Below are 14507 nucleotides of genomic sequence, written 5' to 3' on the forward strand. Positions count from 1 at the left end.
TCCCCCCCCCCCCCCCCCCCCCTCTAAAAACAATGTCACTTTTAGTTCAGGGTGATTTTGTTGAAATTTGTACCTTAAACCATCAAACTATTTTAGAAAGTTATGGTAAAGTCAAACATATGCAGCTGGGACCATTATGTTCCTGTAATGGTACATTTTCATACATCTAAGACCTTCTGCTGTCAGCTTTACTTTTAGCTTACATCAATGCATATCCAATTACTAGTTTGAGAACTAGGTCTCTTTTGTACCTGCAAAACAGATAGGAAACACAACTATAGCAAAATCTATCTCCCTGCAAATGCCCTTTTAAATCTTCTGGAAGCCTTAGGATTTTAATTGGAAAGTTGGTAGTGAGCAACATCACAAACTTTCTTGCATTTTATTTCTTTTCACTTATTCATGCACTTCAAATTTTTGAAATTTGTAGGCAGGTGTCATGTCATTTCACATCCACTGTAATGGGAATATGGAGCCAAAACATCAAACAGAATGTTGCTGTCCAAATATTTAATAGGGCTCCCTGTACTTACAGTCAAAAGCATACAGGACCTAATGTATATATACTTGCACACACACACACACACACACACACACACAGAGATAGTGCCAAGAGCAGGATGTCAGTACTTCAGTGGTACTAGACATGTAATTATTCAAGAATTGTAGGAGCATATTCGACTTGACATTTCCATGCTCCAATGCTTTCTCATCTATTTTATTTGAATGTATTTGAATATATTTTATCAGTTCGTTTCAGAGGATAGATTCTACAGGATGAAGTGGGCGAGAGTCATGGCACTCAATGAAAGCTTTAAAAAGATGCCCCACATCAGGCTATTCTAAAACAACAATTCTTACTCCTTCAACTTTTATCAGATCACAGATTTCAGCCAATTGACAGATACATGACAACATACTCTCTTACACCCAATGTAGGCCACCCACCCCTCTTCTCTTGCTCTCTTGTACTTATCAGTTACTCCCTTTCTGCCCTGGTCTAACCCTTGCCATATATTTTGTTTTTACTTGTCTGTTCATCTGTCTGTCTTTTCCCCGTGTCAGACCCTGGCTACAGCTCAGGGTAATATTCTGGAAAACCGGGAGCTCATAGACAGTCTCAACCAGACCAAGGCCAGCAGTGCCCTGATCCAGGAGTCACTACTGGAATCACACAGGCTGCAGGCATCTCTGGACCAGGTACTGTACATCAGGCGCGCACACACACGCACACACACACGCACACACGCACACAGGCACACAGGCACACACACACAGGCACACACACACAGGCACACACACACACACAAAACCTAAACAAAATGCCATGATAAACAGTGTGTTCAGGCCTACCTCATTGCACCATTTTCTATGTGGCTGTATTGGTCATTACAAATAAAAACATAACATATGTCAGATATAGTTCTATCAGGCATGTTGACCAGCCTCATGGATGTCGTTTTGTTTGTGTGGTAAGGTCTGATCTTAATGGCTCACAAGTTTATAGGTATGGCTCGTGACTGCAGTGCTGGCTGATATTCAGTAATATATTTTTACTTATATTTTTTAACTTATATTGTACTTTTTGCAACAGCAGTTTTTTAGATTTTGTGAAGACTTTTTGATCATTTAGTATTATATAGTATTTGTAATTCAGTTTTACCAATTCAAGGAGAATCAGTAGTAATTACTGTAGTGTAATAACCAAGCATCATCAGCAAAGTTTAGTTAGGCATTTCCCTTCACAATGAATGCTATACTCTTCTACCTCACCGACCTGATAGAGAGAGAACAGAGAAAGACGGCTGTGGCTCAGGTGGAAGAGAGAGAGAGAGAGAGAGAGAGAGACGGCTGAGACTCAAGTGGAAGAGCAGTAGAGTTCGCTTCCCAGCTCCCACTGTCCACATGTCCACATGTCGGAGTGTACTTTGGCAACTGAACACTGAACACAGATGGTCAGTCCAGCACCTTGCATTGTGCAGCCATTTACCCTTTATATATATATATATAAATGCAGCTATTGAGAGAGAGAGAGAGAGAGAATGTAGATTGAGGGCTGTGATGAAGAGAGAGCCAGCGAGTGAGTGCCGTCGACAGAGAGATTAAGGTAGAGGGAGGATTATGACAGAGAAACACACAGATAACAACAGTCGGAGAAACAGACAGAGATAACATGTCTTGAATGTATAATGACATGACATGCCCGGTCTGAAAATGTTAGATGACTCTGCTTTAGGCTGTTATCTACAATGATGCAGTATTATCTAGAACAAACAAGCACAGACATTACAAACCATTTCAGTGGTCCACAGATAAACAAACTCACAGCCACTTTCTGTACAAACTGCTGCGAACATCAGATTGCCCAATGCATAAGCATTGAGCAATTGTACATGCATTACATGATCATACTCTAGGGTGCAGTGTTACACCAGAACTGTTTGTGTCTCAGATGTTTTTATTTATTTATCTCTCCCCTGTTTCTTTCTGTTTCATATGCACCTCCCTGTTTATTTCCTGTCTTGTCAAACCTCATTTCTTCTATCCTCATTTCTCTTTCTCTCTCCTTCCATGTTTTTTGAAATAAACATCTTCTTTTCTGCTTTCACCTATATAAATCCCTTTCCCTGCTATCCATCTATCTGTTGTATTTTCTCAAACTCTCTAAAACCTCTGTTGTTCTCTTTCTGCTGCTTCTTGGTTTCTTTCCCTCCCCCCTTTCTCTCTGTCCTTTCTTTTTCTCTTTCGCCTTGTTTTATTCTAGGAGCGGGATGCCTACCTGCCTCTTGCAGAGAGTGCCAGCAAGATGTATTTTGTCATCACAGACCTGTCGAAGATCAACAACATGTATCGCTTCAGTCTTGCTTCTTTTCTGCGCCTCTTCCAAAGGGCTCTTCAGGCCAAGAAGGTGACTGGAAGCCACACAACTCTTATAGTACTTTCATTTTCATCCAGCACAGCAGTGTTTTAACATGTTTATATTGCAAAATTATTTTTTATTTGATTGTTATTTGATGGACTACTATCAGTCAAGTTTATTCGTGAAATGTCACAGTGTCATAGTTTGAGTTTGTTGACGTCACTCATCTGTATGGTAACCCAGGAGCAAACGTTACCAAGCAGAAGACAGTATAGCTTTATAGAACATGGTCTTTTTCACCATCATTGCTTTCTTATTAGTCCAATAGAAAAGTTGCCAGAATATTATCCATAAGAAAAAAAGAGCAAAAAAAGTAAAACCGTGCACATTGAAAAAAAGAAAAAATGACGACCATTAGGGTTGGGCAATGTCTACAAAATTTCCATCGGATGATGTCTACATTGAAACATCGGGATGTTTGCGGGATGCGCACACACGTGGGGGATGTAGCGGTCGCCTTATGTGCATGTGTTTACTTGCAGACTTCACATGGTGAAAAACATGGTAGCATATGACTTTACAAGTCACGTGGATATTTTACAAGCACAGATCAGCCTGCTCAACATCGTGATCGACCCAACCCTAACAAACATAATATCTAGAGTAGTCCTGGTGATGCAAGAATGCATAGTCCCAATTAATTAGACATTCTTTAAGTGCCATGCCAGCTGATGCGAAGGTAATTAAATCTGGCTCATGGATCATGTGGAAATTGGCCATGTGTGGCATGGATAAAATGGCAAAAGTGCCCTAACACTAATTTATATTTATTTGTATAATCCGTAGAAAAACTATTTCTTGACCAGGCACACTAACTTCCTAGAGTCTCTCCTAGTTGCCTTGGCAACTGCTCAGAGTCTAGAAATAGTCCAACTCGTTTTTTTGAGGATTGGTTGGGAAAGAACAAAATTTATCCATGATGGAAGGGTTACTTTTTAAACTACAAATAAAAAACATAATCTTCATCCTGTTGTCCCCTACTATGGTGTCCTTGCTTAACTATGACGCATGGAAGTGCAGCCACACCTACATGATGTAAAGATGCAACAACACATAAAATTTAATTTGTATATGTTGATGCATTCGTGTTTGCATGCTCATAGTGTAACTTCAGAATCAGAATCAGCCTAACTTTATGTAGAATGTTTTATTTTAGTTGATGTCAGCCTGACTTATTTCAACTCATTTTTGTTTTCTTCATCGAGTTTATCTCAGTCTGACCTGTGTAGCTGGACAACGTCATCGACTGTCTATTGCGCTGCTGTTTTCCATCTGAGCCCAAAACGCTGTCAGCAGCGCACACACACACACACACACACACACAGAGGCACAGAGACATTGGGTTGAGAGATTGAGCACTAATTCCCCAAATCCTGTGTGGGTTGTTAGAGCCAGTGCTGTCATCCAAGAATGTCACCAGGCAGCAGCTGGTCACCACTGTTATATGTGTGTGTGTTTGTGGATGGACACGTTCAATAAGTGTGGTCAGAATACTGCATTGATTCACGGACTCTCTCTCCCTTTCATATCTTTTGTTTGTTGTATTGAATGAGTAATGTTAATAATTTGCCATGGGCTGCAGATGGTTCTCGAGATCTGGAAGAGAATTTTAACCTCTCATGTCTGACATAACACACTGAACAGTACTCTTATTTGCGCAGACACAGACACACAAAACACATTAGCAGACACGGTATACTCAAAGTACTAACTTGCACTCACAAAACACAGAGTTTCACATGAAATACATGCTTGCAGAAAACCTCAAACAGAGATTCAGGCAGGAGAAACAGAAGGACAGACATGCTGATCTGTTTGATTCTCATGCTGTAATTCTTTTGTTAGGGGTCCAAGCCCAAGAAAGGCATGGGAATCCGCGAATGTAAGGCATCATGGTTCCCAATGGGAACCCTATTGTAATTGTATTAGTTTTTATTATTCTTCTTCCATACATAAAAGTGATACTGTGGCCGAGACCGTAAGTGCTACAGATGTGACACTCATAAGCTGCGTTTCGACCAAAGAAACTATACCCCGGAACTAGGAACCTTTGGAGGAACTCATTGCATTTCCACTGAAGGGACCAGGGTCTAAATATAGTTCTAGGGTCTTTGTTTTACCCCCCAAAAAGTCCCTGCTCGGGGGGTAGTACTTTCCGAAAGTACTGAACTTTGGGGGGATGGGGCTTGCCTTGCAGTGAAATTCTGAATGGGTGAGTAGAGGCTACTGCCTTTAACTGGAGAATGTCGTGTGTTTTTTTCTACGACTGCTCCTCTCTTTTCCACCTTGTTTGCAAACGAATAAATCACAAATAGCACACAAGTCTCACCGATGTCCACCTGAGATCGTACGTCGGTATTAAATGTATTGCTCCGAAATAGCAACCAGCGTGCAGTGGTGTGTTTACAGCGAACAGCTGATTACAGCAGGTAATAAAGCTTGTTAAAATCATGTTCCCTTGACGACCAGGCAGACAAAGACGTGAGTCTGGCCAGCTGATTTTCAGCTCTTGTCGGCTGGAAACGTAATAACCTTCCAAACTTTCGCATTTTATTTTTGTGTTGCTTTCTCTGTGCTGGAGTTATTTTAAGAACTTGATGGTTTTATCTAGTTTGTTATCCACACAAGTCTCACCGATGTCCGCCTGAGATCGTACGTCGGCATTAAACGTATTGCTCGGAAATGGCAGCCGGCGTGCAGCGGTGTGTTTACAGCAAACAGCTGATGGAGGTAGCCTACGCTAAATACTGGGTCCGAAGATATTGTTTTAAGTTTTCATCAGTCAGAAAGTTTTTACACAGAGCCAAAGTTGGTCTCCTCTTCTCCAAAACAAGCGGAACAGCTGATTACAGCAAGTAATAAAGCTCCTTAAAAATCCCGTTCCTCCGACGCCCAGGCAGACACAGACGAGTGCTGCAGCTGATCTGCAGCTGGTGGACTACGGCTTCACAGATAAGTGCTGTAAATTTTGATAATAGGCAGTGCTCGAAGTAGGCGACTGATACCAGTAAGTTATTTCTACATTTTACTCTTTGGCGTCCCGGGACTTTACTTGCGTACCGGTGGGCTCTATGTGGCGCTCATCTGTTCCCATTCTCACCTGTCTGCTAATCTCTGTCGATGGAGACAGAGCAGGTAGAAGCTCCGGTGCCATTCATGCAGATGTGAGCATGAAGTAGCTGTCACATTAACTTTTCGTGAAACAATTAATCACAGCCTGGATGGGGCGGGATATTAAAAAAGTTTGATGCGCTACAGCAAAGTTTTAAAACGTTGAACTTGTTCTGCATTAATGATTATTGACAAGTTAGTACTCAGCATTAACATTAGAGACTAAGCACCATGTAGATCATTTTTATTACACAAGGATTTAATAAATGAAAACCCACAGAAATGAAACTGCTGTCCAACTGGAATTAATATTATACTAGTGGTAAACTTTTATAGTATACTATTATCTGATATTACAATTTAGCCATAGTACCAGCCGGTACACATGTGAATGGGGAGTACCAGTAGGGTTGGGCAATAAAACAATGATAATGATAATTATCGCGATAAAATTGTCCTCAGTAACAATATAAAAGTTGTTTAATAAATGTTTGATTTAATTCATTTAAATCACGGACAAATCAGCACTTAATTGTTCTATTAAGATATTTATTTTGTTGAGGTTTGTTAAGATTTTACTTCATAATCATAATTGTTGCTTTACTAGATTTGTACAGTGATCCACTGTTTGGCATCAAGTGTTTGTTCTGACCATAAAAAATAGTTTAAAACCACAATTAACCATCTGCTTTCTTCAACTTTCACTCAAGAGCAAAAATCAGCCTTTAACCCTGAAAGAAATAATGATTTGACATTTATCGTAATAACATTTTTGGCCGTATTGCCCAGCCGTAAAGTACCAGTAGCTATATTTTCCACTTCAAGCACTGATTATAGGTGGTGGCAGAAAATCTTACTAGAATGCAGGAAAAACTGTTTAATGCTCAAAATCTTCTGGAGGTTGAACCCTATCTAGTTGGTTATTAAATGTGTAAGAAACTTTATCTTGTGTCTCTCCATTATACTCCCATACAAAAAAGCTGCTTTAATGGTCAAGCATAGCCTATAGTTTTTCATTGTCTTCCAATCAAGTCTGATGTTCCTTTATAAATTTTGCTCATGGATAGTGGTTACAAATAATGATGCCTGTGCATCGCTTTGTATGACGTGTGCGTTTCCACAGTGGTCTAAAGACCTGCAAAGATTAGGCAAATTAACCAGATGACTTATACAACAGTGGGCTGAAAGAACCTTTTAGTTCCTTGAAAAGAGATCTGGGGACTAGAAATTCCCAGGTACTTTTGGTCGAAACGCGGCTATAGGGTAGGTACACACCGTCAAGAGTACCTCAGGCACAAAAAATTGCACACTTCTACCTCTAGGGGGCGCTATATGCAAGGGAATTGCGTTTGGCCTTGGAACTCCCACATACGAAGGCCGACAGGTCGACTTGCGGGGCGAGGGGTGCGGCTGGCGGTGGGAGTCCACTCCCTATAAAAGGGATGATGCAGCATCATAAGCTCATTCAAAAACCTCTTCTCGCTTTTCACTCGCCTTCCACCAAAACAAAAGAATGAAAGTGAAGAAAAAATATCCAGGTTAAATGTGTGTCTGTGGCTGTTGAATGACCCTGAGACATTCAGGTTACCCTGATGTGACAGAAAGACAATGCTTTCACTTTCTAATAAAAAGGTCACTCACGTAGTGCATAGTTAGCTAGAATCAAAAGCACACAACACAGAGAGGAAAAAAAAAACTTTAAATATCTTTTGTGACAGCATATCTCTCATGCCTCATCTCATCAGTTTAACTACTCCTTCTCTTTTTGTTCTTTTCCCTCTCTCATTGCGTGCATGTGTCTTTGCATTTTAGGAAGCAGATAATACCGAAGCCAGGATTGCTGCTTTAGAGGCCTGTTTAAAGAATATGGTGTATGAGTACATCTGCCGGTCCCTTTTCAAGGTAAGACACACACTAGGGCATAAGTGGATAGTGACAACAAGTGGCATTTTGGTTGTCGTAAACCATCAAATGGGTTTGCATTGCAAAACAGGATCAGTCTCTTTTGAAATAAATTTTTTCTTTGAAAAAGATCACTACCGTTTTATATCTGCCTTGTTGTTTGTTTTTAAGTCGATTCAAATGATGGGCTCTGAAAACAACCATCAACCATAAACACTCATCATGAGCCAAACTCACAGCTACAGGGAAATTCCTTTGCCACACTACTTAATACATAAGTATATTTATATTTAGTGTACCTTATACATAAGTAGTAATAGACCTAATTAATCTCAACAGGCAATTTGGCATAGCCTAAACTGAAATACAACAAATATTAAGATGTGTTCTTATTAGAAAAGTTATGGTATTATCATGCCGTGTTGGATTCTTCACGTGCCTATTCCTGCTTTTCTCCAATCCTCTATCTCACTACTGTCACAGTTTGTTGTATCTGGCCTTCCAGTCACTGCATATTGCATAATGCAAGGTTTAAGATGACAGGCTAAAAGGGAAGTTTTTACTAGTAACAAAGTTGGTTTGTCTCCAGCAGATACTCTGAAATCTTTGTGATTTAGTCATCTAGATCCCTACAGTATTCTTATTGATCGTTTAGACCCATTGCACGATCAGATAAACATACATTTATGTGCTTACACAATTAAAACTCTGCAACTAACAAAGTAATGAAGTGTCAAATATTGACCAACAGAGCAATCATTGCATTGATCAGTCAGTAAATGGTAAATGTGATTTCTCTGTTGCGCGCGCGTGTGTATGTGCGTGCGTGTGCGTGCGTGCATGCGTGTGTGCGTGTATTGCCTGTTGCCTGTATGGTAATGGAAATTTCAGGCAGAGCCAGGGTGACTATGAAATGCTGATCACGTCAATAGGCAATCAACCCAACGCTTGCTCTCAAAGATACACACGCACATACGTATAGACAGCAGCAGCCCCTGTTTTTAAGCAGAGAGGAAACATTGGACTACATTATCAGTGCTCCTGTCAACACCCCCATCTGTACTACGAAGGAGATAACTTCAGGGAGAGAGGTGGAAAATGGGGTCTAATGAAAAGATAAAGGTGGATGATGAGTGAGAGAGGGCAACAAATGAGGAAAGCATAATAGGAGGACGAGGAGAATTTGAGGAAAGCAGGGAATCAAGATTAGAAAGAATCCTGATATAAACATCTTTGGGAAAAAAATAAACAAACCACCCATATTTTTGGAATATCTGTATTTTTATGGCAGTGGTAGACACTCAGACTTTTCTGTATTTGTACTAAATTCCACAAACCCAAACTGATTCAGCTTAATAAGGTATTGATTGAGCATGGCTAGACACATCAAAGCAGTGATAGAGAATCAGGATTACTCCAACAAATATAGATTGTAGAACCTCTCATGAGCAAAGATATTTTTATGGGTGTAAACTTGTTAAGTTTATGTTATTAAAGCTATAATGAGATGTGTTATATTTTGAACTTTCATTTTCTTCAAATGAATGTCCTGGACAAAAATATTTTCATTTGAACTTACAATGAAGTCAATGGTTGACTCTACTGCCTGGATATGCCTGTGTAATTTTATTAGAAGTTTAAAAGTATTCTCTTAATTGAAAGGATAGTATATTTAAATGAAAAATCTGTGACTCAATAGGGGTGTGTTTACTGAAAAGGCAGATATCTGGGTGCCTATCAGTTTTGGCTAGGTTGGTCTCATTTGTGTCAAATATATATTAGCATAATATTTGACACTTTGTCAATTAATTTAAGTTTTAGAAAAAAGACAAAGATTAAAAATTGCAAGGTGGACATAATCAGATACTGTATATTCTATCGGTTTGTAATTGCTTATTTCTTATTTCACCATTTTAAATCTACTTCATTCTCCACCTTATTTTAGTGTTTACTCACTGCTTAAATCTGCTTGCCTTGCTTCTCCCTTCAGCTCTCTCTCCCACACTCACACACATGCACACACAACTGGGGCCTCATGTATAAACGCTGCCAACGCACAGAAAGGTTATGTACGCTGGTTTTCACGCACACGTGGGATATATAAAAATGAATGTGACGTAAGACTGTGCAGGCTGAGGCGCAAACTCTTGAGCTGCCGTGAGAATGTGCGGACCCTCCGCAAATTTTTTTCCTGGCTCTTTGAGGTAACTCCAAAGTGTCAAAACTCACAAAATGTTTCAAAATAGTGTTTCCACTCCAGTTACTGTGCATATGTCAATGACGTAGTGAAGTGGTTTATTGGCAAAATAAAATTGAATGTAAGAGGAATAGATAAGGATGCCTCTCACATATTTCATTTAGCTTCATATCACGTTATCACATTCCAGCAGTGTTATTTGTGCTCGCGCTAGTGAGCCATAACTATTCCATACTGCACCTTTCAATTGAAAACAAATAAAATAAGCTAAGTGCCAACTCCCCGGAGCGCAGAGGAGAGGGCTGGAGAGTATGCCACGGACACTCACGGTCAGTTGTGGACCTGCCAGCCTAAAGCCAGGATAATGTCAGGTAGCAGGATGCAAGCTCGCCTTTCCCCAATCTCAGAAGTGAATTTAGCTTCTGAGTCCTTTTCAGACTTTAACTCGGCTAACTGATGGAATTATCATCATCGTAAAAATTTGAGAAAACATCAAATAGCATTGAATTCCAGAAGAAAGCGTTGCATATTTAGTGCTGTCAGCCGCACAGAGCGCACTGAAACGCCGTGGTGGCGCACAAACTCACCTTGACTCACACGGCACATCTTCACCACCTGCACATGTGGACGGTAAATTAAAAATGTCTGGAAATAAAGCCAGTGACAGCTCTCACACAATCACTATTTTCCATCCGCATCATCAGTTTTCATGATGCAGGCCAAACATATCATAACCGACATTAAAAAATGTGTTCACCTGTCATACCTCTATCTTCAAATGATCTCCCAGGGTGGGGGATACCTCTCACTGAAGCCATCATTTTGGCAAGGTGTGAAGTAGAGACCTGTGCGGGACTGTTCTCTTTCAAACATTCGCTCGGTATCTCACTATACGTAGTCCTCAGAACCCTACTACCAATACGCCAGCCCCACCGGCTGGCAGTCGTGATGACTGCATCAGGAGGAGGGACGTCATCTCCCTATTAAAGGGTCGATGCAGCGTCATAAGCTCATTCAAAAACCTCTTCTCGCTTTTCACTCAGAAAGCTAAATCTCTCAACGCGACTGCTAACAGGAACATTGGCTTAACAGTCCACAGACTGACCTAACCACTCGATCGCCGGGCACTAATTGTTCTCTGTGTCATGTACGGAATCTCGATTACTTCGCCATAGAATTCCCGGATTTTCAGTCAGACAGGTCTTTTACGCTGCTGTTGCTGCCTCCATACAGTTAACCGTAGCTACTTTGTAAGACTTTGCCAAAAAGTAACACCAAGCACCTTAGCCCAGCTAGCCACCTCACTAGTGTTAGCTAAGCCTGCTGTCACATTAGTTAGCAACCAGCTAGCCTCCACCCTAGCAGCCGGGTTGCTAATTTCTGCTTCGACTATAAGTCGCTTACCGTGGCGCTCTCGAAGCTGATCATTTCGATTCTCTAGGAGTCTGGCAACTTGTACCTCTGTCGACATTCTCTTCTCAGAGAGGGAGGATGATGAGGGTCCCTCCTTTGCACCGGCGCAGTTTGCTCAACTGCGTTGGCCGCAGGGAGTGAGGTGAGCTGGGGTGCCCCCCATGCTCGCCAGAGGCATGGACCTGCATGAAGTGTGCAGGAGGGTGGCTGAGAATCTGGATATCCCTTGGCCCAAGGTGCAGGCGGAGACTTCTGTATCCCGCTATGAAGGGAAGAGGCTGCCAAAAGCCAAGCGGGTAGCTAGGCAGTTTTTACCCTTATTCCCTGAGTGCCTGGAGGGGAGACTATGCGCTTTTGGGAGAATCTCTTTTCTGCTGCTAACCCTGTCCAGGGGGGGTCGACCTTTGAGTGTGTGGATATGAAGGAAAAAGGCATTTACCACATGCCTCCAGTTGAACCCCTAGTGGCCTCTCACCTACACCCCACTCAGAGATTGACCATGTTTTCCTCTGGCCCCACCCTGCCCACCAAGGCTGATTGCTTACAGTCCTCCATGACTGATAGAGCCTATAAATCGGTCGCCACATCGGTTAGGGCTCTGAATGCCCTCCTTTCTTCTCCTGGCATATCAGGCTGGACTGCAGGAACAGATAACTGCTTTACCAGCATCTGAGTTGTGGGAGGAAATCTGTGTTATTACTGACCACTGCCTCTATATCACCAAGTGCGCTGTCCAGTCAGCGAGGAGGGGTATGTCCACCATGATTGCCCAAGACTAAGCTCGTTGGCTTAACGCTTTTGCTTGTCTGACCTGTCTGACAAGCAAAAGCGTGACATCCTGGATGAGGGCATGGACCTGAACGGGCTGTTTGGCACTGCTGTTGCTAACATGCAAAAGCAGTGAGGAGAAGAAGAAAGACTTGCACCACGGGCACAGTTGTGCGAGGGTCTCTGTAGACAGTATGGTGGCACTTTGTCCGTGGAAACTCCCCAGATTTCTGACACAGGGGGTTCCAATGGGACCCGTCATGGCCAGGAAGGAGTGTGGGCTCCCCACCTTCATTTCACCCACATAAACTCCCTCGAGCTCCTAGCGGTTTCCCTGGCCCTGAGACATTTCCTTCCTTTTATAAAGAAAGGGTCAGCATGTGCTCGTGAGATCAGACAACACGACCATGGTAGCTTACATCAACAGACAGGGGGTCTGCGGTCCCCACGGTTGCACACACTGGGTCACAGACTGATTTTGTGGAGCAGTGTACATCTCCTGTCACTGAAACCCACACATGTCCCAGGGGTTCTGAACTGTGGAGCAGACCTGCTTTCCAGAGGCAAACCTCTCTATGGCGAATGGGAACTCCATGCAGAGGTGGCCGCTCAGATTTGGGCTCGCGAACGTGGCCCCAGCGTAGATTTGTATGCCTCGAGGGATAACATTCTGTGTCCCATGTTCTTCTCCCTGAGGAATTGGGATGCACCAATGGGGATAGATGCGCTGGCACACGAGTGGCCGCGGGTTCTGCTCTATGCATTTCCGCCTCTGGCCCTGATCCCGTCCACATTGGCCAGAATGCGGGAGCAGGGATTATCACTCATCCTGATAGCCCCTCCTTGGCCGGACATCATCCAGCTCCTGTACAGCCAACCCTGGCCTCTCCCTTTATGCAGGGACCTGCTTTCACAGGCAAGTGGGGAGATATTTCATCCTCACCCAGAGTGGTTGGCACTCTGGGCCTGGCCCGTGAAAGGTTGAACCTGGATGCGGTTGGACTTCCACAGAATGTCATCGCAACCATTCAGAATGCTAGGGCTTCTTCTACCAGGTCACTATATGGTGCCAAATGGCATGTGTTTGAGGACTGGTGTTCAAAGTCACAGGAAGTGCCTTTCCAGTGCTCTGTGCCAGTGATTCTCAGTTTTCTACAGGACTTCCTGGACTAGGGCAAAGCCCTTTCTACAGTTAAGGTATACTTGGCTGCTATTGCAGCATGCCATGTAGGTTTTGTTGGTAAGGCTGTGGGGCAACATCCCCTAATCACCCATTTTATGAAGGGCACTCTCACCGCACTACCCTCCTTGCATGTACCGAGGAAGAGGTGTGCTTATTTTGAATGAGTTATGATGCTGCATCATCCCTTTTATAGGGAGAGGACGCCCCTCCTCCTGATGCAGTCGACATGACTGCCAGCCGGCGGGGCTGGCGCATTGGTATTGGGGTTCTGAGGACTACGCAGAGGGGCGTACCCCATAGTGAGATACCTCACACATGTTATCAGAGAACCGGGGTTACCTCTGTAACCTAAAGTTTTCTTGATCCCGCTCCCGCTGACTTTGTGACCATTACTGCCCACTCCCGCAACATTTGTAACCACTCCCGCCCACACCTGCAAACATTATGACATGCAGAGTAAAAAGGACACAAATGTTTGGGCTATGCTCAGTGTTCTGAATAACTGACATAAATCTTTGCATTCACTTTGTCAGTAACAACTCAGAAGTTTTCCAAATTTCAGACCTGCCTTGCTTTGGTCTTGTATTGTATAAGCCCGTGTGACAGAAGCCAGCGAGACTGTGCAGTGAGTAAAATCTCACTCCCTGACACCTTAACAGACGCACTGGCGACTGACGCCAGTGCCCGTGGGGTTTAGCCTCCTCGTCAGCGTGTCCGCCTCCAGTACATACTGCAGTACGTTCTCAGAAGCAGCCGCATACACTTACTGTAATTTTCTTTTCAACTTTGTTTGTTGCATCTTGTCAGTGATACTGCGGGACCCGAGTAGTCTGTAACCACTGTTTCTGGCAGTCGGCTATCTGCAGGAGGAGCCGACAGGCGTGTGTCTAATGTGATCAACAATATACAGTGGGTACGGAAAGTATTCAGACCCCTTTAAATTTTTCACTCTTTGTTTCATTGCAGCCATTTTCCAAAAATCAAAAAAGTTCATTTTATTTCTCAGTAATGTA

At 42.8% G+C, this 14507-nt stretch overlaps 1 protein-coding gene across 1 annotated transcript in view; it reads left to right on the forward strand.

Moving 5' to 3' along the window:
* The window catches only part of LOC123986093 (cytoplasmic dynein 2 heavy chain 1-like), a 76566-nt gene that overhangs the window by 40185 nt on the left and 21874 nt on the right, over positions 1-14507 (forward strand). Inside the window, exons 26-28 of the mRNA XM_046074174.1 lie at positions 1066-1200; positions 2765-2908; positions 7844-7933. Coding sequence (XP_045930130.1) covers positions 1066-1200; positions 2765-2908; positions 7844-7933 — 369 coding nt within the window. The remainder of the gene's footprint in view (positions 1-1065; positions 1201-2764; positions 2909-7843; positions 7934-14507) is intronic.

This window comes from Micropterus dolomieu, linkage group LG17 (assembly GCF_021292245.1).
Source record: "Micropterus dolomieu isolate WLL.071019.BEF.003 ecotype Adirondacks linkage group LG17, ASM2129224v1, whole genome shotgun sequence".
NCBI lineage: Eukaryota > Metazoa > Chordata > Actinopteri > Centrarchiformes > Centrarchidae > Micropterus > Micropterus dolomieu.